Here is a 25030-nt window from a genome sequence, read left to right as displayed (position 1 = left end):
ACTCCTGCACTTCTCCATCCCTCCATCCATCCTCCCACTCCTTCATCTGTCTGTCCATCCATCCACTCCTGCTTGGCAGCCAGATCATTTACAACCTTAACATCCTCCATCCCTGGCGATAAAGGTGGCAGTGCCCTGTGGCCAGCACATCCTGCTTCCAGTAGCACTTCCACCTGCCCAGCACTGAGCATTTTTTCTCCTGATGAGCAATACTGCAAAGCAGGTGGAAATACATCATTGGGTTGCATCTGGGCAGAAATGGAATCCTCAGTGCTGGGAGCTGGGAAGTACTGCATTTCTTTTCTTAAGGCAAGCAGGGTACAAAAACGTATGTACTGTCATTGTTGTGTTTCCCATCACCACATTTGCCGTGCTGAGCAGACCTGTTGTGTCTCGATGTCGGCAGGACACTGCTGACATCTGCCCAGCCGACTTTTGGGCTGCTCTCCAGCTGCCTCCAGCACAAACGCTTCCCTTAAAAAGATGGATTCGTTACCGCGTTAATAGAAATTATTACACCATTCTTTCAGGCATGAAGCCGAAAGCGCGAAAAGAAATAATTCGTTGAAACACCACTTGGGTTTCACAAGCCGTCCTGCGGACTGGGAATAGAAGAAATGCTTCTCCCCCTTTTTTCATCCGTGATCTCTCGCTCTGCGGGGATTACAGGGAACGAACGTTGCACCAGCCAAGGCAGCAAACAGGAGCAGGTTGTGCCTGCTCCCTGCTGGGCTCCCCGGGTCCGGCCGTACACCTCCGCAAGGGGAAGGCAAAGCAGCCTGGTGCTGCCTCTTGCAAAGACATGCAGCCAGAATATTGGGTTATTTTCAGTTAACAAATCTTTGTGTCTTGTAATTCCTCGTGCATTAGGATTTATTTTTATGGGGGTGCTGGAAAGATGCTGATTAAGTGCAAAAAGCACATCTCTCCGCATTGCTTGTTTAACCTTTCGCATCCCCTCGCTTTTGGGATGGTGCCTGGCTACGTTTCCAAGCTGCAAATCGCCTTTTGCAGTTCTCTCACTTTCTCCAAAAAGGAGCACGGGGGAAAGCCACGCTTCGGGATCCGACCCTCTGCAATTGCAATTAAAAATGGACTCTGGCTGGCAGCGTCAACTGCAAGAAAACCGCAGCGCGCCTATTTAAAAATTAACCATTGCTTGCCAAAAGCCCATCGGCCCCACTTAGCGGACATCCGCTCACCGGCGGCGAGCCGGGTCCTTTCATGCCCCCTGCTTTACACGTTAACGGGTTGGAAGTCGCGGGCCGGCGCTGACCTTTCACATCTGCAGCTCTCACAGTAGGAATCTCCACTCGCTGCTTCCTGTCAGGGCGGATTAAGAGTGACGAAGCCCAGCGCTCGCGCTGGCTGCCATTTCGTTTTTGATCAGAATTATTTCTTTCACAAACAATCACGTTTGCTAAAATGTTACATCTGCTCTGGAAAGCCACTGGCAGACCCGCAGTTTATCAGTGTGATGCGAGTGTAATTTTTCATTTCGTCTTTCGTGAAGCTGTAGACCAGCTTCAAATGGGTTTGGCGGGGGGAGAGCTTCCCGTCCTCTTCCTCCTCTTCTCTCTCCACCTCTCTCTCTGTTTTCTTTGATTTTGTTGGGCTGAAGTGTCGAAGAGTGGGGACTGGAGGGGCTTGGTGGGGCTGAGCCAGCGCCGCCCGCTGTTGCTTATTCATCGCTCTGTAGGAAAATGGGATTTGCTTTCAGGTTCAGAGCCCTCATTCACTGCAGGTGTGGTTTTTCCATGTGCGGGGATGAGAAAGGCAGTGGGTGTTCTGGTACACGTTTGTGGATGGCCACGGTGGGAGAGGCTTTGTTCCGTGGTGTGCGGTGCGTGCCTGCAGCCGGCAAAAGCTCTGATACGGAAACAGAGCCGTGCAGTGTGTTTCCCTTCATGGTGTGCTCCTGTGAAGTTCCAAAAGAAGCATGATGTTCACTGGAGGACCAGGCAGTGGTATTTGCCAGCTGTTGTGCATGTGCCTGCCTGTTTCCAGCAAAGTAGGAAATGGGATGTGTTGCCTGGGGGAACCCTTACAGAATGACGGGATGGCTGAGGTGGGAAAGGACCACTTAGGAACAAGGTAACCAGCAGGAACCCATGGAGCCTCCCAAAACTCTGCCCTCCCAAAAGATGGGAGAATTCCCCAAAGACAAACGTGGGGAGATGCCTGCTCCCACTCTTCTTCCAAAGGCATTTGTCACTTCTGGACTTGAAATGTCTGCCTGCAAAATGCTGGTTGAGTGTTGTGGTGCCGTATACGTGAGAAGCCTGCCCCTGCTCCCGTTTGCCCTCATGCTGAGTTCAGTGCTCTCACCTGAAATCTCTGTCCTACCCAGGAAGGTGGATGTGTCAGTTGTTGTCATCTTCTTTTAAAAAGCCCATAGTGCAGTGGTAAGAGGATGGTGAAGGATGACATAGTCACGAGACCAGCTGATGCTTCTCTTAATCCATCACAAAGCAATGCCTTTCTTATCACTGTTTGATGTCTTCTTAGGATCATAAAGGGCAGAGATTTAGAGGATTAGCAGAGGTAGGGTATGCTTGCCCTTGGATATTCAGCAGAGAATATTTCGTGTATTAAACTGGTGATATGTGTAATCTTGGCCGAAAGACCAAGGAAAACTTTGCCTGAGTGCTCCTTATGCTGTCATCTGTATGTATGGCACGAGAACTTTGTGTCCAAAGTGAAATCATTCCTTCGCGTGCAAGTTAAAAGCAGTGGGGGAAAAAAAGGAGATTTTAGTTCTGCTGTGGCTGGGTCTGTTCCATCCCAAGTGTGATGCAATGGGATGATGAACTTCCTCTTTTTCTGTGCCAATTTGGACAAGCTTTCCAGCTGACAAAGCACCTGAGCTCCATAGAAGAGGATCTGGGCACATCAGTGAGATTGGGATGTTGCATGGATGAGTTCTTTGCTCTGCAGAGACGAGCGTGGTGCTGAGGGTGGGCACTGCGTGGTTGTTCCGCTGCCTCTTCCCATCCTCACGCCGAGCCAACCATTTCTTTCACCAAGTACTGCTATCATCGTTCTCTCAGTTGTGCTGCCAGGAGAGTTATTATTTTCGGTGACTGATGACTTTAGCAGGTGCTCAGTTAATGGGGGCTTCGTTGTGCTGTTTAATGGTTTGAGGTTGGGTGCAAAATGCTCATTTTAAAAAGTCACGTTTGGTGAAATAGCCCTTTTATTTGGTGTAAACGTCCTCAGTGCAACCTTTACATTCCTTGTTGGAGCTGGAGGATTTCTTCCACGTTCTAGTTCCATCGTGAGACTTGTGGTTCGTTTCCATCCTTTTCCCGTGTTGAGCAAGAGGGAGCAGCATTAAGGAAAGAATGAGTGATGAAGCTGCATAGGAACCTCTGCAATCCGACTGCACCTCATTTTTGAATAAGCAAATAATATCTACGAGGCTGTGTTTGCCCAGCGTGCTGAAGTAACCAGAATTGCAGAAATCAAAAGAAAAGCATTTATCTAGAATGCTTCTGTCGAAAGTGGCAGATCACAAATACCATGTTGGAAAACCTGTGCGGTGGCATCTGATTTCAGCTGACTTGGGTTTGTCACTGACGCCGCTCCGGTGGAATTAATTTACTGGCGAATTAAGAAAACACCACTAAATCTTTGCTTTTGTCGCTGTGATGACTCTGAGTCCCCAGTGCTATGGGACTGGGTGATGGGAAGAGCTGAGCCCCAGCTACGGTGGAGATGGGACCTTGTCACTGCTTTGCCTAGGGTTTCAAATTTAGGGTTTCTGTGTGTCTTGCAATAGACTTTGTGGACAACTACAATTAATTGTATGTGCCTGTAGGCAAATGAATGTTCTTTGTGATACAGTTGTATTGAGTCCTGGGAGTCTAAATAGCTTTGAACCTTTTTTTTTTTTTTAAGAAAGAACAACTTCAAGAGGAAGTTGGAATGCTGCTTTAAGACGCCTCGCTTTCATTCCACTGAGTTTATAAATCTTTTTCTGGATTAGGTGATTAATTTGGGTGTGAAGTCTGTTCCTTGAATCACTGCGCGTATTATCCGCTTTCTGTTCACAAAGCCCAGGTGCAATCACTTACTGTAATAAAAACGAGAATAGGAAAAATAATCTTTGCTGCTGCTGGAAAAGAAGAAACGTGATGAGGGAAGAGGGTAATAGATGTAACATTTTGTATCATATTATCAGCAGTATGAGAAAAACAAGTCCAGCAGTTATGGAAATGCTGACATAAGCAAGCTGGGAAAAGATAAGGTCGGGATTTTTGGAGTGAGTTGCAGGTCTCTTGCATGGGGTGGATGCGATGCAAGAGTCAATCCAGAGCAGGAGGAGCAAGTCAGTGCCCCTCCACCTACCTGCCAGCCCCTTTTCTCTGCAGAAAAGTGGTATTTTTCAGACCCCTTGGCTCTCAGGTGGGGCAGGTTGTGCCTGCTCCTGCTTTGTGTCCTCGCGGAGGTTGCTGCCATGTGTGGAGGATGTAGCCTTGGTGCAAGCCTACTGGAGCATGGCATGGCAAGGCATGGCATGGCATGGCGTGGCAAGACATGGCAAAGCATGGCAAGACATGGCATGGCAAAGCATGATAAAGCATGGCATGGGAAGACGTGGCATGGCAAGACATGGCATGGCAAAGCGTGGCAAAGCACCACATGGCATCACATCCCACTGGGGCAGCACCTGACCTGGGTCACACTGTGGGGACGTGAGCCTCCCCGTGCAGCCAGCAGCGTTCCTGTAGACAGAATTCCTGCGATCGCCGTCTGTCATCTCCTGCGGCGCTTGACATTGTACGGTACCTGCACGAGCGAACGCCCCCTGGAAGAAAGGCCATGCCTCAGAGCTCCGGCTCTGATTGCCTCCATTTATTCTTCGTGTTCTTCAAATTGGCAAATCATATGACAATAAACAGAAATACCCTCAATGAAGAGAGAAGGGGAAACTGTTGTTTATCTGGTCAGGTGGTTTAGATTAGCAGTGATGCTGGTCTGTATTATGTTACTTTAAATCATAGTGTCCCACCAGGACATAAATTATGAAGATTGTTACAGTATGTTTCATCCAATGTAAGATCAACAAATTGGAATAATTTTTTTATAGGAAAATCAGTGCTTTGGCAAGGTTATTGTTGAAGAATTTAATTTAACTTGAGCTTTGCTTGCATTATTTCTTAATATATAAAAACTATTTGCATAATGTATGAAGTATAAACATTTTTAGAATCAAAGGCAGGAATGCCTTTTCCAAGATTACATAGAGTGGCAAACTACTTAGAATAGATCAGTGTTTGTGCTTTTGCTGTCAGAAATGTTTGATATAGAGCTGGCTAGCTGGTTTCTTCACCGACATAATTGTAAACAAGTGTTGCGAGACAGAAACAGCGTTCTTTGTGGAGCACAGTGCAAAGGTTTTCACATAGGCAGCGTGGAACTCGGAGGGCAGCGTTGGAGCCACGATACGCATACAAATAGGTCACGTTTTTTAGGGAGCAAAGAAGTGTTTCACATTTGTGTGAGGGGTGTGCGCGGCTCAGTGCGTGGGATGGGAGTTATAAATGCAGGAAAGCACAGTGAAGTTTTGAATGAAGGTTTTTTTCCATCGTTTTGCTTTGTTTTATACAGCTTTGTGTTTCTTTATGAAGCCAGTAGTGGTGTCCCAGTGCGTGCCAGCGTGTCTGTTGTGCTCCATGGCCACACTTCCCCTTCACCATGAGGGATGGAGGGATGGGACACACAGCCATGGCACGCTCGCTGCTTCCCTTGGCCTGCTGCCCCACTGGAGGTGTTTCAGGCAGCCCAGTGGTGCCAGTGAGCCCAACATGAGAACGTGTCTTTCAGAATAATGCCAGCCCTCATCATGTGCTGCCTTCCTCTTCTGAAACGTCCGTTGCCTTCTTCGTTGTAGGGTGATTTTTGCATATTTATACGATGGCAGTATTTCCTCATGGAACAAAGAGAATGAAAATAAAGTGGGTTTTTCCTGGGAGCCCAACAGCAGATGTCACGAGATTGAGTTAAACCCTCGTGACTAGCGACATGTAACTCAGTGTAGCTCGACATCACAGAGCTGTTCCTTTGCTCTGCTGCCCGACGCTCGCTGGAAGGTGGTGATGGGAGCTGGGTGCGTGAAAGCTGCTCCAGTTCGGAAACGGGCTGCAGTGATTTGAGTGTACTGTTACAAGTGTCAAGCTGCAAAGGAGAGCATGCGTTATATGCTGTGCACAGGGAGGGTTCTTCCTCGGGTGAATGGGAAGTGAATGTGCTGAGAGTGGCCATCCCGTGCCGTGTACGACAACATCGCCTCAGCGCGTTTTGTTTGCTCCTTTCCCACTGATAAATGGTACCGATGCAGCGCGGGAGGGTGTGGAAGGGAAGACAGGTAGCCCTCGCACCGCAGAGGGCCAAGGTTAATGCTACCTCCAGCATTATAATGACAGATGGGAGGCAGAACCCCGAGCGTACTTGTGATTAGCACATGGTTTCCTTGGCTGAGCGTCGGAAGGATTTAGGAAGCCTCGGCGCTCCCTTTGTAACTCACTTTACACTTTAAAACAAATAAATAAAGCACATCGTACCGCCACGGCGTTGGGCCTCTCGGCTGTTTTTCTCGAGTACCTCCAGTTTTGAGTCAAGCGCTGTCAGCTGCCGCGCTGGGGAGATGCACTGCGGTGATCCATCACCGGGGACGCGCGGCGCGGTGATGGATGAGCGCGACATCTCGACCTGCGCCGCTTTGATGTGGAGCTCATCGAGATAATGCTGGCGAGCGCCGTACAAAAGCAGCCTGCTTAAAAAAAAAAAAATGTATGAAGATGAATGGATTCCTTGCTCGAGAAGTGTGAAAGGAAGAATAACAGCAGATTAGCCCAGGGATCCCACGATTCCCCCGAAGCTGCTCAGCGCGGCGCGAAGCGGTGGATGGAATTTCAGCTTTCCTCCCACCTCTGCGAGCGCAGCGCCCGGCCCTGGGTTTCCCATTCTCAGGCAACAAAAGTCTCATGAGGCCTTGTTTGGTGATAGCGATGTTGTGTCACTTCTCAAAGCATTTTTTTTACTTTTTTTTCAATAACTTTATTAGGTTGATGGGTTCTTCTGAGAGTAGCTCTGATTTTTATCTCGTGGAGGCATGCTGTGGCGTGCTGGAGTTTAAAAACCATTTTAGAAGTGATGTTACGACTGAAACACCCTTAGTTTTTAGCTCTTTCATGATCTTAAAAGACATGAAGGGGAGAGGCATACTGGCACATCCAAGGATCTCCCTGCCCGCTTGGGGTTGCTTGGCTCATCGCTTTGCTGGTGCTGTTCCTGACTCGCTGCAGGGCTCTGTGATCTTCCAGGACTCAAGTAATGCATCAAACTCAGAGTAACCTCTGTGTCTGGGCGTTACTTCAGACAAAACGTCCTAAAAGGTTTAGGTTGAAAATATCTTCCTCTCATTCCGAAAAACTGGAATACTTTACAATAGCCAGTACATCGAAGTCTCTTTTCATGCTTCCTCATGGCTTCTAGGAAAAGCAGGCATCCTTTCTTGCCCCTCTCTTTGTTTTTCAAGGAAAAAATCAGAATCCGTGACTGGTGGAGGGGCTGCAGAGCTGTTGTTGTTAGAGTGAAGGTCACGATCGCGTTGTGCTGCCGTAAGCCGAGTGCCCATCCCAGTCTCACCACGCAATGTGTGATGGTCTGATGGATTCTGCCCGCCGCTGCAGTCTTGGCAATGATCTTGCACTGCAGACTGCTTAATAATTTTCATTTATTTTTAATTAAAGTTGAAGAAGTGCAGACTCCTGCTCAAATTAAGGTTGGTTGTGTTGCCGGAATGTGGTAATTACTTTAATTGATCACAAGATAGTTTCCTTGATCACCAATTAGACCAAATTACCGATCAAGTTTCAAGACGTGAAGAAATGTCCAAACTGATTTTGTGTAATAGTGTTTTCATATCTAATCAAGCCTAAATATCTTTTCCTTGCGGAGCCAATTGTATTTTCCCAAAGAGAGGTTACGGCTCTACAAATATAAAGGTGATTCCCAAACAATAGCATTCCAATTCATCTAATTAGCAGAGGAAGTATTTAGGACCGTAATGGAGATTGCGCTGGTGAAATTGCCTAGTGGAACTGTAGCTCGCTTTCTTAGCAGGAGATCCTTCTGTTTTGTGTGTAACTGAAATGAGCTGGCACACAGAAGTGAGGGGCTTTGGCCTTTTGCCGTGGGGGAGAGCAGCGGGGCATGCACACGAGCGTGGGTGCATGGTGTGCTTGGGCTGGGAGCACTGGGGGCAGCAGCCCCTCTGCTCCCATGGGAATCCCTCATGGGGATTTGGGTAACTGCAGTCCCAGTAACCCGTGTGTGTCTGTACGTCGGAGCTGCTCGGATGGACGCACAGACCTGGTGGGGGACCTTCCCATAGGTTTAATCTGGCTTTTCCTCTGCAGTTCAAAGGCAATCTATTGGCGGTCGCGATGCTGTCTTAAATTTTCTCCGTGTATCTGCTGTGGAAATGTGTAGGTTGCTAATAGATTCCTTAAGACCTCACTCTTAATAGAATCTCGTTCGATTCCTGTTATGACCGTGGGCAGTCTAAGAACGATTGAATGAAATGTTTCAGAACTACTAATGCATTTGTGTTTCAAATTGTCGCTGATGCACGTCGTACCGCTTTCTGCTTCAAAGCATGCTGCTGAAACATGGGACATCTCTTAGAAGTAATTGTTCGCTCCGAGGAAAATGAAACCAAACGAGAGCTTCAAGGGAAGTTAGATTTCCCGAATTTTGGAATGATCTTGGGTCAAGGAAAAAAGCTTTTTAATTGCTGACAGTTTGGTGATTTCCAAATGACAAGCCTCATTGGAATGATTTTCTCTGATTATAACGTTCGCATTCATTGGACTGGCAAAGCGACTAACAAAGTCATACTTCATCCAGGCACCGATGCTATTTTTTTTTTCTTAAAGGTTTTTGTAATTTGTGAGAGGAAAAAAGACTGAAACTATTATCAGCCATTATATGTTATTCGTTGACCACATGTTTGTTTGAAGCGGCCATCGCTTGGTGGAATGCAGGCCACATACGTTCTCTTCCATAAATTAGCACTAAAAACTTACCTAAATCAGGTCGGTCTTTGTTGAGATCGTTGCATTCTAATATGAACCAGACTATAACGTGGATGTTACTTCTGCTTTGCATGTTAATTTAGGTCCCAACCCTGATGGATGGAGCACAGCTTGAATAAAGCCCATTGACGTGAAGGCGTTCTGCACACGCACTGAGGCCCTTCGGACCCCGCTGCATAATTGCATTCTTGATTTACATGGACGTTCTCATTTTCTTTATAATGCAGTGATTTGCTCTTAAGCATTCTGGCAAGGGCATGCTATTATTTTCTTCTTGAGCCCGTGATAAAACCTGCATCCTGGGGGAAAGTGCTGTGTAGAATATAGGGGCAGAGGATTGGGAAACCCATTTTAACTCACTTAAGGTAAAATATTTTCTCATAAAGCGGAGAGGCAAAGCCACCTGCCTCCTTTCTCCCCCCAAGTAAAATAAATAGCAAAACAGTTACGTGAGAGGATGTGTTTCTGGAAATGGTATCTGTCCAGTATGGGAATATTGTGGCGTGGGCTCTAGCTAGAAATGACGCATTGGCAAAGGTAGTGAGGGGTGAGGGCTGCTGGGATGGGTGTTTAAAACCATTTTTTAATGGCAAGGGTAAAGTCATTGCTCCCGGGCAATGGCTTTGAATCCTGGAACAAATAACATTGAGCAGTCATTCACCAGGACCCGAAGGGGAGGATTTCGGCAGGGTCAGGAAGCACGTCGGTGGCTCAAGGACCGAAAACACGCATCTCCAGCAGGCTCTGAGATTTCAGAGCGAATCCTGCAGATCAGCTGCCAGAACAACTGCCATCTATGTCCTGGCAGATGGAGGAAGGCTTTCCTCTCTGTTCTTTCTCCCCTAGGCGTTTGGATTTATGACGCGAGTTGCTCTGCAGGCAGAGAAGATGAATCACCACCCGGAATGGTTCAATGTCTACAGCAAGGTAACGTGCCCACCGGCCTGGGTTGCACACACAGACCAAAGCACTGGCCCGTCCTCTGTGCCCTTCCTGTGGTTTGTGTGCAGTGGGCGAGCGGAGGGAATGGGGAGATGATATCTTTCTCTAGAGATCTGGGACTGTAAAGAGATGCCGTGGTTGGTAGTGGTGAGCTGGCGCCAGGCATCCAGCTGGTTGTGGCTGCTGGCCGCGTGGCTCGGGGCTGGCACTTGGCCTCGCCACCTGAGATCTGAGAGCAGAGCAGAAGCCTTTCACCTCTTCCATAGGCAGCCTGCATGAGCGGCTGTGCTGGAAGCTCCGAGCACTCGCCAGCTTTCCTTTCTGTCTGTGCGGCGCGCAGGTACCTGGATGGCAGCCTGGCAGCCTCAATTTAAATTGGATTTGTTAAACATCCTAGGCCCCTCCGTGTCTCCGCGTAGCAGCTTATAAAACTTGTTTATAGTATTGCCTGGCTGCTGCTGGTCTTGCGATGGGGGAGGTTAGAATGCGCTCTGCAACCCTCGGAAGAAGGGTGCCGTGTGAGGGGGAAACCGCTGCTCTCCCCTCATTTTGATTTCCTGATACCTCGCTGCATTGTGTTGCAGTATTTGGCAGAGCTGTGCCGGCCAGCCTGGCTGCGGCACTCGGGGCGCTGTCCTTGTAACACTGTCCCTTGTAATGCTGCTCCTTCCCGGCAGGTTCAGATCACCCTCATTTCCCACGACTGCGGCGGGCTGACCAAGAGAGACGTGAAGCTGGCTCAGTTCATTGACAAGGCTGCTGCCTCCGTGTAACGCAGGTGCACGGCGTTTTAAGGCGCTGTCCCGCCCATCTCTTGTGTTTTGAATGGTGTCCCTCATTCGCTGTAACTCCGATTTCACAGCCCCCCTGAAAGGACAAGGTCTTCTGTAAAGAGTGGCGTAGCTTCGTTTGCCTTTAAGGCTTTTTTATCTAAGAGACCCCTCTGAACACCTGTGCTCACCCTTTTCAGTGCCCACTCCTCTATCCCCCGTGCTGCTCCAGCGAATAGCACCAGATCCCAGCTCCTGGTGCTGTTAATGAAACGCGGTGCATCTGAGTGCAGTGCTGGGTCGGGCAGCGCCCAGCACACTGCAGGATGGAGCCATTGGCATTGCTTGTACCTGCAGGAGGGGAGGGGGAGCCTGGCCGGGTGCCGGCAGCAGGGGAAGCAGCATTAGCAGGATTCTTGCTAAGCTGGGCTCAGGCTGGAGCTATGCTCGTCCTCCTTGGAGCTGCCAGTCCCCATGTGCCCTCGGGTGCAGTGACCCCTGCGAAATGCCTGCAGCGTGGCTGGGGGGGCACCGAGGGCACGGCTGGGGACTGAGACGCGTCGAGGGGCAGCGGCTGCCAGAATCTATTCTGGGTGCATGCACAGAGTGTGTGGTCTCTGAGCTATTCGGGATGCAAAATGCCAGTAGCTGACGCGCGGATACTCCAGTCGGTAAAACAGGAACGGTATTTTTGTTAATGCTTAGCAAGTGCGCTGTCACGTGCTAATTGGTGGCAGGAAGCAAGACGTGAGATGCTGGGCTGTACAGGCGCTGACTGTACTGGGGATATTGATACTAAAAGCTAAAAAAGACCCAGATTCAAGCAACGTGCTCCAGTGTTCTGTGCTTCAAAGTGCCTTTCCCGACTGAAGCGGTGGATTTCCCTGATACAGCTTCAAACCGATCACTCATGAGGAATGAATGCTGCTAAAACAGTCGGGCTGTGATGTCTCCTGTTGCTGGTGGGGGAGTGATAACGCATCTCACCCAGCGTTTGGGCGGTGCCTGCCATGAATGGTGAAAACTCTGCTGTTAGAAATCGATACAGAATGCCAACACCTTGCATCAAGCCAATAAAATCAAATTCCTCCTTTGTAATTTGTTTCTTTATTATTATACATATGTGACAAAGCTGTTTAGTTTTAAGATAAATAATATTTAGGCACTGGGTGGTCTTTGGTTTAGAGTATTGATATTTATTTACATACTCGGAGGAAAAAATCTCCACTAACTAATTTCTGCCTGAGCGCTGCTGTCCGTATGGCACAGAGCTGTGCAGCCACCGTACGTCGCGGCTCAGCCTGGGGAAGGGGCAAAACCAGCCCAAGAGGAGGAGCACGGCTTCGAAACGCTCACAGCAGTGTGCTCTCCAGGTCAGTGCTTGTTCAGTTGTTCATTACTGGGGCATTTCTGAACTGCAGCCCAATCGCGTGGGGAACCCCCCAGTGAACTCCTTGTCCCAGCAGCATCTCTCAGCCCCACCCTGTGGCTCCCTATATCTGTGCTGGGGGCCAGGTGGAACCACTCAGCCCTGCTCCCTTCTCCTGCATCCCCTCAGCTCTCCTCCACCCGTGTGGAGGTGGTGAGTGCAGGATGCTGGGGCACCGGTCAGGGCACTGTCTCCCTGACCAAGATGGAACTTTGTGGGTGATTTATACAGCACGGGTTCAGTGACAGGTACTGGATCCCAGCCAGGAAACAACCTGAGGCTGCATTGCAGAGAGCATCACTGGCTCTGCTCTGAACAGAAGTAGCCATACTGTGGGCGTTGGGGCTTTTCCAGGTGATGGCATCTCAGGGGCTGCTCTGCTCCATTGCCTTGCAGCAGGTGGGCTCCAGCAACTGCCCAAATTACAGCTTCCTCCCAACTTAACCATTTCCCCTGGTGATCCAGCTCCTTTTTGGGCAGGCTCGATGGCAGCAGCATCGTACCCTCTGCTCTTGCAAACTAATTGCATTTCCCTGCCTCCTGTGAGGCTCAGAGCGTGGGTAGCAGCCACCAGGTTAAATATTCCCCTGGAACGTTTGGATTTTTTCTGCTTTAAGGCTGATTGTGTATTTGGATGATCCGTTGTGAAGCAGCCTTCTCCTTGAGAGCGACTTCGGTGCATCTCGGCTGAGCCACCTCGCTGTGCCCCCCACCAACCCACCCCGCCGCCGCTGGGAAGCGCAGTCACTGCAGCACTGCTCTGCAGCCACAGGAAATTAAAAACCGAACACGTGGGGCTGGGAGAGCAGAGCATGAAGGATGCCAGCAGCGCGCTCCTTGCTGGGGATTGCTGCTTGGGTCCCGACAGCCCCAGGGGCTGCTCAGGAACAGGGTCAGCCCGTTATCCCTTCCTTTCCCCAAAGTGGGAGCTTAGCTCCATTAAACCGCAGGACGCACGCGGGGTGCAGCAGGGAGGTGGCCTCCCACCCCAGCACGAGGGCTCCTCCTTGTCCCTGCCTCCTCCCTGAGCCTACAACGTAGAATTTTGAAAGCTCTGAGCTTTCTGCAGCTCCTGGTAGGTGTGCGCACATCCTCCGTCTTTTTCAGCCTCAGGTTAATGAGCTAATTGCCAATTAACTGAAGCTAATGAGATCCTAGGTTCGGTTTTTCACAACTGTTTACGCCAAGCAACAAGTATTTGTGGCTTAAGCAAAGCTGCACCTCAGGATAAGCCAAACACATGTGTCCTGGAAGAAGAGCTCGCGGAGCGGCCAGGCTAGCAGGCACAGCGATGCTGACAAATGGAAATAAATCGGCAATTGTTCATTCCCTTTCTCTTCTCCCCCAAGAAAAAAAAAAAAAAAAAGGCAGAAAGCAAACATGGATGTGAGTTCTCCCGCTGACATCAAAAGCCGTGTTTATGTAAGCGCTGCTCGTGCCGAAGATCTGTTGCAGAGTTGGACCCTTTGGTGAGGAGCTGACAACTCGCTTGCAGACGGACTTTGGAGGCAGGCCAGGCACGGCTGCCAGCGCTGCTCTGCGAGAGCCCGGCTGCAGGACACGGGGCTGCAGCGGTGCAAGGGGAAGCTCCGTGCCGTGACGGTGCTCCTCGCTGAGCTGGCAGCACGTCGGTCTGCACCAGCCCTGCTTCGGGCTCTGGCAGATGTGGTGGCACTGGAGAAGTGCTCACGCTTCTGTTTGCTGACAGGCTGTAGGGTTTGGGTTGCTTTCAGCTGAGATATGCCCGTGGCCAGAGGAGGCAGAGCCTGTGGGAGGGCTGTCAGTGCCTCTGGGGTCTGTCCCCCGGTGTAGGGCTGCGTTAGAAGCAGTTTTGCCAATAATTCCCATAAATCTTTAGCCAAACCCGGCATTGTTTGCCTAAACTGCTCAGCAACACAAACTCAATTAATTACAAATCGTCAGCATCTGTTGTAGCGCAGAATTGTTGTTTATCCTGGTTTCCTCGGCTGGAGGTGACCTCACAGAGTGGGGACGTCAAGCAGCAGACTCCAGCACCTGCTGTGCCATGGGGTGACATGGAGCATCCGGGCTTTTCCCAGGGAGGACGAGCCACCTCCAGTTTTCTTACAAAATCCTTCTATTCTCTGTATGACACAGCTAAAAGATGCACTCACATCTTCCATTTCAGGTACACATGGAGCAGGCTCCTTGTAGGCTGGAGTTAACGTGCGTGTGATGATCGGGTTCATCCTCCAGACGTTGTTTCTGTGGGAGCTGCTGGTCCAGAGCCTGGGCCCTCCTGGCTGGAGGAGGACCTGGACCAGGATTTTCCCTTTGCAAAGTTTCTAAAGAAGTCTTTAAGCTGGGTTCAGTTGCACCCGCCCACCGTGTCCACAGGTGAAATGAATGGGCATGGGCACCCCAGCCCCTCCTGCAGCTCTGGGTGCAGCTGGGCCCATTGGTGCCATGTGTTCTCACCTCACCTTGTTGCTCAGCTTGTTTCTGGCAGAAGGGACCCCAAGGTCTGTGCCTCCCTGCACTATCTGCTGGACAACACCAAGTCCAAAAGGCTCGTGGTGCTCATCATCTCCACCAACGCCATCCTCCTGGCTGTGGAGACCAACTACTTCTACCAGCTGAAGCTGAGCGCCCATTCCATGGTGAGGCACGGTGGCACACCACGAGGGGACGGATGCAGCCCCATTCCTCCCCAGGACGGTGGCACATCCACAGTGGTGGCCATGTGCCACCAACTGGGCCCAGTCCCAGTGACCACCCAGCGGTGCCACATCCAAAGCTTGTGGAAACCCAGGGCCTCACTATGATGGGACTGTGCCAGGGAATGCATTTCAGGGGCAAGCTTCAAACCTCTTCGCTAATTCGATAATGATTATTCTTGAAATGCAATTGTTCAGTCCTCCCCATGGTAGCCCTTCCCCCTCCATCGCGGGTTTGGCACAGTCGGTTTGAAGCACCCTTTTAATACTCAGTTTTCACACTGAAAATCCCTCTTGGTCACACACCCTGATTTCCTTGTCTCACACGAGCCAGCTACTGTATGCAAACCTCTGCGCCTTAATTATATATCCCTGTAATATATAGCCAGGCCTGGCTAACATCAGGAAACCCCGTCAAGAGCTGCGGAGGTTTCTGAGAGCTCGAGCAGCTGTGGGAGCACAGGGCACGTCCCCAGGGCAGGGGCTGAGGGGGACCCGTGGGGACGTGGCCAGGACCCTCTTGTGGAGTGAACTCGGCCGGGTTTGAAGAGGTCCCTGGGGGCAGAAGCGGGTTGTTGGTGATATTTAATGTGAAACCAGGAGCTCCTCTCTGCAGCTGGCTGATACGTTCTTCCTCGCTGTTTCTACCACTGAGGACTTGAGGGAACTGTGCATGGACCCCATCAGCTACAGGAGGAGCGGCCATGGCATCTTGGGCACCTCCACCCTCATCATTGCCTTCTACCTGTACATCCACACCATGGTCTCTGCCATGGGCTCCGACCTGGAGGAGGTGACCAAGGCTCTCCAGAGCGTCCGCATCTTCAAGGTCCTCAAGTACAGTGAGGGGATGAAGGTAAAGCACTGCTCTCTGGTTAAACCGCGGCCCTGCTCCTCCTTTTGGGGTCTCCTTATGTAAGTGAACCCCAGAAAACCCACAGGTGGGTCCAGTACCACCAACTGGGTGCTCCCCAGCACCTCACTGTGCGCCCAGGCTCTGCTGCCCTGAGAGGGGCTGATGCTTGCGGCAGCTCGGAAAATTAAAGCGAAAAACGAGTAATTCCTGATTTTCTGAGATGCCTGTAGCTCGGCCAGCATTTATTTTCCCTGTTTCTCCTTCCCCCATTGAGAGAACGGATTTTTCTTTTTTACTGCAGCAGAGCAGACACACAAAACAAACCCTGTAAACCACAGGTCACGTCCTATTCTTGCTCTGTGTGTATTTTTTCTCTCCAGCACGCCATCTCCTCCTTACTATTCTCCTGACAGCTCCGGAGGTTTGTTTTTCAGCAAGGAGCTTATGTGGGCAATGAATGCTCAGCCAGCATTTCTGCGTGTGATTAATTGGCTGGGTAGCCCACCAGAAGTGGGATGTTTATGGGCGCAGGGCTCTTATAACGTTCACTTCTGAGCCCTCATTCCTCTAGTTTGGATCGTAAACTTCACTTATCACCAGGCTTTTATATGTTAATTATTCTGCGTGGCTGGGAGAGGGGACAGCGTGTTGAGGTGTACAAAATAATGAAAGGTTTTGTCGTGGTGGATCAGATGCTCCTGTTGGGGCTGGCTGGCTGTAGGGGAACATAAGGGTGTGTGGCAGAATGGGAGATGTTTGTATTGGGGAGAGGTGCGTGCTGGGCTGGGCTTTGAGGCACACATTCGTTTGAGGATATCACTGCCCTGAGAAGCTGCATCCAGAGACCTGGGGGAGGATCTGTAGGGTAAGATTTGGCACCGTTCTCCCCCGAGATGCTTAAAACGTTGAGGTGCTTTGAAAAAATCCCACTTGGCACAAGTCTGCGGGTTTAAGGGCCGAAACACCTCTGAAAATCTGGTCCGTGCAAAACCAAGTTTTGATGGAAGTGGATGGGACTTAGCACCTAAGGGACTGGGGCCACTGGGAAATCATCCCCTGGTTTGGGTGAGAATGCTTAGAATGGCATCATCTGGGGAAAAAGTGCAAAAAGGGGAAAATTCTTTGGGCTCTCACAATCCCTTCCTGTTTCATAGGCGCTGTGCGTGTCCTGTGCTGTCCCACCCAGGGGCACTGGGCGCTGCCTCCGTGTCCTGACCTGGAGAGGGGAGCCCTGGGCGTTTGGCACCCCAAGAGACAACACCTCTTGGCTTAACATTTGCTTTAGAATGCGATAGGGTCACCTCCATGCGTTTTGCTGAAGGTGTGGGAGGTTGTTTATGCTCTGTGTGTATAGTAATTTATTAATTGAAGTCTAAATTAGCCCTGAACAGGTTAGCAGTATTTAATGCGGAGAGCTCAAACATGCAACACATTCTTGGCACGTTTCCCTTTATTAATTAAAATCCTCTTTAAAACACTCTGCCTTCCACCTTGGAGCAATAAATTTCCACCTTGAGGAAATAATTTCCTTGTTGTATTCCATACAGAGACGTTCTGTTAGCTGCGATCCCTCTTCGAGTGTAGGCCCCATTCATCTTTCTTTCAATCTCAAAATAAGCTTTAAAAAACGCCAAGCGGTTCTTGAAAAAAAAAAAGAAAAAAAAAAAAAAAAGGAAAAATAAATAAATAAATAAAAGAAAATCAAAATAAAAATCGACTTCTCCTGCTTTTTCAAAAAATATATTTGGGATTAATTCCGAGGCGGTTTACTACCTGTGCAGGCTTGCGAACCACAAAGCTCCTTCTTAATAAAAGCTCAGAGGACTCCGGGGCGGCTCCTGGCGCAGCGCGGCGATGGGAAGGCCGGGCCAGTCCCGCACAGCGTTTTATGGCCCCCTCGTCACCTCGGCCCTGGGTGGCTGTTTTTCTTTCGGACCACGTGCCCCAGCCCCGAGCCGCCCGCCGCCGTGACATAACGTGGCAAAAATGTCGCCTGCTCGCGGCGCTGAGCGGCTTTTTGTTCCTTGCTGCGCCCGGCTGGGAGCCCTCTGCCATCCGCCGGGAGCTTGTGCCGGACGCGGTGGGTTTCACGCTGCTCTTCCAGTTTGCTTTGGAGGTGCTTCTTCGGGCAGCGCGGTCGGGTGCGTTGTTTTTTGCGATGGGTGCTGCCCACGTTGCGCTCGGCGTCGCTTCCTCCGTGTCTGGGGCTGTTGGCACGCTGTCCCTCGATGGTGTTCCCCGAGCTGTGCTTTCAGGGTGCAGCACAACCACCCCACCTGTGGGCAGGGGCTCCTCTGGCTGAGGATGGTGCTGGTGTCTCCCAACACCTTGGGGGCCGGCACAAAATGGGGCTAAAAACCAGACAGAGACCTACGGGGATGCTGAGAGCCGCTGAGCTCCCTTCCTGCGTCCAGCAGAGGTATTTTGGAAGCCGCATGCTCTCGACTGACGAAGCACAGGGACAAAGCAGCTGCTGAGGACACGGGCAGACCAAGTGCAGAAGTGGAGAATGGGGTGTTTGTGTGGATTCTGCACAGAGCTGGCACCCATCCCGTTCAGAGGTGACCCAGGGAGCCCTCATGTCATCTCCTGCGTCCCCAGCCCCGCTCCCCTGCCCTCATCCCTGCCTGCCTTACCTGCAGATCCCCTTCCTTGCCTACCCCTTGTTTTCTCTCTTGCAGTCTTCCATCAAATCCCTCATCTGGATGCTACACAGAGTGATGTATGCTTTATTCCTGCTGTTCTTTCTGATGCCTGTGTTTGCCATTCTGGGACACAGTTTGTATGGAGACCATGAATCCAGAGACGCTACAGACTGGTTCCAGTTTACCTCTGCCACCTTCTCCGTCTTCAATTTAATGACCGTGAGTACTGCAGCTTTTTCCAGTCTGTATCAGCCACATTACAAATTCTGGGTTTTGGAGAAGCCCTATAACTAACATGTGACTGCAACAGGGAGAGCGTGAGCTGTTCTCCATATTCCTGATCCCTGGGAAATTTTGCTTTGACAGACAGACTTCCCTACCTGGTCCTGCAAATTCAGAGGGGAAAATCTCTCAAGCAGATGGCAACGAGGTCTGTGCTGGCTGCTTTCAACCCGAACCTCTGAGGAACAGAGAAACTGTTCAATTTGCAAAAAGAAAGGAAAAAAAGAGAAAGATTTCCTATGAGTTATGCTGTGGTTTGGAAGTAACTCTCTGCTTAACTACATTTGCAGGTTGATGGCTGGATGCAGCTACGGGAGGAGATGGATGGTTACAGGCTTAAGCACTGCCTCTTGTTCAACGTCACCATCATCTTTCTGGGCTACTTCATCTTCTTCGGTACGTTCGTGGCACTCACACTGAGCTTCAGGGAAGCACATGGCAGTGGGGGCGGGGGTGGGGGAAGCTCACCCACCCCCGTGGTTTGCGTTGGCAGGGCTTCACTCAGGAGGACGAGAGCTGCTGCAGAGCGGCGCGGGCGGCCGCTGTCTGAGCCAGAAAACAAGAGGTCCTGAAAGAGCAGAGGAAGGACAGGAGCAAAGACACAGGCCAGCAGGTGGGCTGCGCTCCGCTCTGGGCCCAGTTGCAAACATTCAGCGCGACGTAATAGGGAGAGATATGGATGAGTCATTTTTGGTAGAGGAATAAGTCCCTTTTCTTCCCTCCCTCCATTTTTTACACCAGTGCAGGCTGCAGAATCTGTGCCTGTTTGATGAGTTCGTTGCATGCGCAGCTGAACGCACTACAAAGGTGGTTAAAGCACTGCAAAGGTCTCAAAAAACTCCCAATCGATTTCCATGTGTTTTGTCTGAGTTTGTTTAACTTCAAAGAGATGTTAAGAAGAAATGCTTTCGGGTCATGTCCAGCCAAGAGCCCTGTCCAGGAGTGGCTTGGACTCGCTTTCTGCTCGAGGGAGGTCGCGCAGCACAGCATCCAAGACATTACATGGGCTCAAAATCCATGCTGCAGAGCCTGCAGGAGAGCTTTGCACCGCTTGATAAAGGGCTTCTGCAAAGCCAGCTTGAAATAAGTGCATAAAGCTGTCACTGAAATGTAAATGATTGGAGCGACGTGCCTCCTTCTTTCTCCCAACTCTTCTGCTCTTTGTTGCTTTTAGCAAATATAATTTGAAAATAATCAGTTCAGGATGGCTGGGCTGTTCTTTGGGCCAGAGAACTGCTGGGTCCGGGCCTGGACGGATGGCTGCCCCGCACGCTGGGATGGCTGCAGGGCTGTGGGACTGCTGGGCTGCTCCCCCAGCATCCAGGGATGGGGTGTGGGTGGCCCCAGTTAGGATGCAAAGCCACAGTGGGGGCTGGCACGGTGACAGTCCCTAGTGTCACCTCCTCCTTGCTAACAGCCTCTGTTTTTTTTTCCTGGGCTTGTTCTTTTTCACACCAGAAAATCCCTCAGTCTGAAGAATTCTGTGAGCTGGTAGAAGACGTCTTAAAGAAGACATGCTTCTCTGATATCACCATTACTGAGGAATTTGGTTTCAGCACCCACTTTGCCGGCCTGTACATGACAGCCCTGAACATACAGGATCACGAAATGAAGAGGTCAGTAACGATGGAGCCGCCGAGTATGAGAGCCACAAAAACAATGCCCTATTGAGGCGCTGAGTTGTATCTTTGGAAGAGATTTTGAGGCTGTTGTCCCCAGGGAAAACACTGCATGAGCAGTGCTGAGAGCCCGCGAAGGTCCCATGGTGCAGCACGCGCTGGAGATGGGGTTTGTCCATCAGAAGGGCTGACATCACCTCCCAGTGCCTGCAGAGCTGTGTCAGGGAGGGGCTGGGGATGTAAGTGGGCAGTACTTGGGTCCATCACCAGTGTGCTGCTGGCAAAGTCCCTGATCCTCACTGCTCAGCTTCAGGAGGTGAGAGGGAAGCAGCTGTAGCCAGGGCTGGCTGGGGCTTGGCCTCAGCAATGGACTTCTTTGGATCCCATTGAGGGAAACGACTCACCCCGAGCAGTTAGCTTAAACCATGTAACCAGAAAAGCCTCCCACAAATCCCCCAAATGGAGACGGCTGGATTTTACATGTCTTAGGTTAACCTTAATGCAATGCAAGCCTATGATCACAGCTTGCTACCTATTGTTTAAAAACGCCGCGGTCTGGCCTGGAGTCCTGCAGCCTTTTCGTGGCAAGGACTGGTCTGGAAGAGAGCAAAGCTGCCTCCGTGCTGCTTCCCTGTGCTCACAGAGCTGCCCCTGCCAAAATTCCCTTTTGCCCCATTCCCCTCTCGACTCAGGTTCTGGTGGGGAGCTTTTGTACATTTTCTCCCCCATGAACTTCTCAAGATGTCATGCTGTGCACATGCATGTGTTGCTGACCCAGTCCCAGGCTGCACTTCTGCTGTTTCCATCTGATCTGTGGGAGGAAATAGAAGGGTGCAAGAGAAAGTCTGCAGAGCAAAGGGGCTGACACAGAATATGTGGGATCTTGTTATTGCTCCTCACAGTGGGTTTCAGGAGGATGCTGTTCTCTCTCTGCCGTATCCTCTGGCATTTTGCGTGATGTTTGGAAGAGATCCAGCTGCTATCAGGGTGTTTTTGTCACGCCCTTCTCTCACTGCAGGTTACATCTCCTCTATCATGAACTTATTGATGTATTGAGAAGGATAAGAGAAGAACTGGATGAGCTGGAGAAAGAAAGTGAAGATTTCTGCTAGGGAGCACATGAAGCTCGGTGTGTCCCCCCCTAGAGCCTTCCCTCCGAGCGTTCCTTTAAATCACATCCATGGTTCAAATGATTCAGAGGAGATCCTCTTTCCCTGGGCTGCTCTGAGTCAGAGGGGGCTGAGCTGTGCTATGGCAGCGGATTGCAATGGCTCTGAGCAAAGCGGCTCCTTTCTGTGCCCGATGGCAACCGGTGTCCTCGAGGAACCCACGCAGCTGTTTCAGTGCACACCCACCCACTCGGTAATCAGAGAGGGAAGGAGACCTCTGTGTAGCACGGGGTGTACGGGTCGTGGTACAGCTCCTTGGCACCTGCCCGGGTGTGATGACTCTGACTGTGGGGCTTGACTCCAAAGGTGGCAAAGAGGGAGGCACCATGCCCTGCAGCCTGGATCAGCAGTGGGGTTGGGCTTGCACGGCTCTGCTTGGCCAAGGCACCGCCCCTGGTAGCACGGTGCTGGGAGCATGGAGCTGCAATGGGAGCTCCTCGTAAAAGGGCTAGAGAGAAACCCCTGACACCAGATCCTCCTCAATTTGTTTTTCATGTTCTCGTTTGTAATAATTTTGTGTTTTATGAGAGATACTTCCTAAAACTTCCCCAACATGATGGAAACACATGTGGTGCTGTAATACACGATGTGGCCATTTTGGGGGAGAGACTAGATCAAAACCTGCTTCCCTCTGACAGTTATATGGGATTTGTTCCAGGGGACCGGACAAGTGGAGGAGTGCAGGTACAGATTTCCTGCACCATCCACCCCTCCTGAAATACCACGTGTACATCTTTGCATCCAGGTGGATTCTCTCGCTTATCTATTATTTAAAATGGCTCTCCTTCCTTTCTGTAGGGGTAACCCAGGTCTGTGCCTGTGCACGTCCCTGTGCATCGCTCGGGATTTCATCTTTGTGCAGGTTTGCTCCCGTGCTCTCTTCAAGGACAGGGGCAAACTGGGGAGGCAAACACTCATCCTAGAGATGGGCCCTGTGATGTGATAATGCCAAGGTTAAAGGAACTTTACTTATCTCAATTAGCAAACCCCTGTAAGGTGGGTAGGACTGAGACATCAGCAAAGCAGCGTCACCGGCTCTGTTGGGGTCACGCTGTTGTGGTGTCACCTGAGGCAGCATCCCAGTGGGCAGCCCCAGCTTGGGATGCAGGCTGGCGGTAATCCCAGTTCTCATTATTTTAATGGGAAGATAAAACTTTTGTCTAACATGTAAAACAACCCTGAGCCTCCCTGTGTTTATAGGAAGGGCTCAGATGGGCCGGGAAAACGATGTGTAAGAGATGTAGACTGCAGAGCAGCACCCGGTGCTGGGGACATGATGCAGTTTGAGGGCTTCGTAGCTCTGCTTCTCCTTCCTCTGTGCCATATGGTGATGGGCTGAGCCCTCTGAGCTGGGCAAGCAGCTCCTCCTTTCCAGGACTGACCCAAGTTCTCTCAGAAAGCAGAGCCCTGGGCTGAGCCTCACTGGTGCCCACCCCACAGCGTGGTGCTGCCCTCTGAGCAGCAGAAAATGAAGTGGGGGTGCTCAGCAAAGAGGTCCTCTGCATTCATGAGGGAAATTAATGTATGTGTGAGTGTGCTTCTCCTGGTGTAAATTAGGAGCAAGCCAAAGAAGTCAGGAGGGCCGTGCCGGTGTGAACCAGACTCCATGATACAGAAGAGAGGCCCCTTTTGTCAGGCGATGGCTGTTCCTCAGAAGCTAAATGATACATAATGTTTATATAGTGTTTTGCCTCTCCTAAATGCAGGCTAGACATTAATTGATTCCAGGTTCGCTCTGTGAAGTAGGTCAGCTCTTTCCATTTTGCAGATAAAGGCCGGGCCGCGATTGCCGAGGGGTGCGGGGGTCAGCGGCGGGGCCGGGACGTGGATCCGAAGCGCGGCGCTCACCCTCGGACCACGCTGCCTCGTTAAATACACAACACCTCTGATGTATGTCGACATCGGCTGCGAATCTGTAAACCCAGCTACATTAAGCCCAGCTCCAATGAGATCTGTTTATGTCTCCGACTTACAGCGCTGGTCGGAGCAGGACTTAGCTAACCCAGCGCTGTTTGTGTTCGGAGCCTCTTAAACCTCTGCCCGGACCGTGCTGAGGTGAAGCACCACGCGCTGCTGGGAGCTGGCCGGGCTCCAGGGGCTGCTCCTGCCTCACCCTCTCCCTTTTGCTCACGGGGCCATTTCCGAGAACGCATCGCCCATTTGAAACAGTGATGGAAGAAATAATTCGGATTCACTTGCGTTTACATAGCACCGGAAGCTTGTGAGGGTTTGTAGAGGTGGTTATTAATGGTTTAAACTGGTGTGGAGGAATGGAAACAGCAGAGGTTGGCTCTCAAGCCTCCAGCGCTGCCTTGACCAAGGACTGGTCCCTGGGTGGGAGGGCCTGGTGCCTCGGTGGTCCCATCACTGCTCTTTGTTCTGGTGTTTTGGGTGCAAGCTCCTGGCCATTATCACAGAACCACTGCAGTTGGAAAAGACCCCTCAGATCTGCAAGTCCAACCCCACCCCATCCCACCATGCTCACTGACCGTGTCCCCAGGTGCCACATCCCCATGGCTCTGGAACACCCCCAGGACAGTGACTGCCCCACTCCCTTGGCATCCTCTGCCAGTGGATCACTGCTCTTTGTAGAAGAAATTGTTCCTAATATCCAACCTGAACCTCCCCTGGTGCAACTCAAGGCCGTTACCTCTCATCCATTATGGTAATGTTGAGCTGTTAAAATCCAGTGCATAACTTTCACTTTCCCATGCTCAGAGCACTGCTCCCTGCACACAAGTCTCCAGGCTACCCAGCAAAGCCTCGACTGAGCCACGTGTGGACATGAGCAGGGATTTCAGTCCTATATAAAGTGCTCCAACCGTTTTCTGACCAGGGATGAGCAGGCAAACCTGTGGCACAAGCCTGGCTGCGTGTTAAACACATCCTTGCACATATCCATCAGAAGACTCAGACGGGGTTTTACTGGTCTATTGCACAGTGGGAACTTGTACCTATAAAACAACTCTTAATTACTTCCTAAGTTACTAAGCAGGGTAATGTTGATTTTGTCTTATAACCCAACAGGATTTTGTCTATTTAACATGCAATGTTATGTAATGGCTGTAATAGCATCAGGAATAGAGGAGAAAGCAATCTGGGAACTAAGACCATGCCAGCACCAGTTCCTGCAGCCTCTAGACTCTGCTTTGAAGCTCTCCAACCCAAATACTGCCTCTGTGTTGCCACTGTGATCCTCAGGGATTACCACGCGGTGTAGTACACAGCCTTGTGCCAATATTACAGAATGCATAAGCACACAATTTAGCTACCTATTTTGCAAGTCAACCTTACACAAGAGATTCCAGGGGTGCCTGGAGGCATGCTGCTCTTACAGGCTGGATCTGCTATTATTGCCACTTCTGGCTCTAGCTGAAACAAATGCAAGATTAATCTGCCTCATTAACCGACTCTAATGTATTCTAAAAACTTACCTGCAATGTGTGAAATGTTGCATTTAAAAAAATAAAATCCATTTACAGGGATAAAAACATTTGGAGGCTTTTGCATACATAGCAGAGACTGCTCTTGGCTGC

General features: G+C 50.6%; 2 protein-coding genes across 4 annotated transcripts in view; both read left to right on the top strand.

Annotated features, from left to right (window-relative positions):
* The window catches only part of PCBD2 (pterin-4 alpha-carbinolamine dehydratase 2), a gene marked incomplete at its 5' end in the record, with an annotated part of 17287 nt that extends 5373 nt beyond the window's left edge, over positions 1-11914 (top strand). Inside the window, 2 exons of the mRNA XM_021410854.1 lie at positions 9951-10031; positions 10724-11914. Coding sequence (XP_021266529.1) covers positions 9951-10031; positions 10724-10819 — 177 coding nt within the window. The remainder of the gene's footprint in view (positions 1-9950; positions 10032-10723) is intronic.
* Positions 12068-22129, top strand: CATSPER3 (cation channel sperm associated 3). Of its 3 annotated transcripts, XR_002442794.1 has the most exons (6): positions 12068-15779; positions 18461-18643; positions 18997-19102; positions 19200-19319; positions 20165-20322; positions 21344-22129. XR_002442794.1 is itself a non-coding variant. In XM_021410485.1 (5 exons), the coding sequence occupies exons 1-5, from the start codon at positions 15597-15599 to the stop codon at positions 20179-20181; spliced, it is 609 nt and encodes a 202-aa protein (XP_021266160.1). In that variant the 5' UTR covers positions 12068-15596; the 3' UTR covers positions 20182-22129. The 3 variants fall into 3 exon arrangements, 1 of the variants encoding a protein (XP_021266160.1); XR_002442795.1 differs by lacking the exon at positions 19200-19319; XM_021410485.1 differs by having other exon boundaries at positions 20165-22129.

Source organism: Numida meleagris, chromosome 12 (assembly GCF_002078875.1).
Source record: "Numida meleagris isolate 19003 breed g44 Domestic line chromosome 12, NumMel1.0, whole genome shotgun sequence".
NCBI lineage: Eukaryota > Metazoa > Chordata > Aves > Galliformes > Numididae > Numida > Numida meleagris.
Note: the sequence above shows the minus strand (reverse complement) of the source record. Positions and strands in the feature narration are given on the sequence as shown.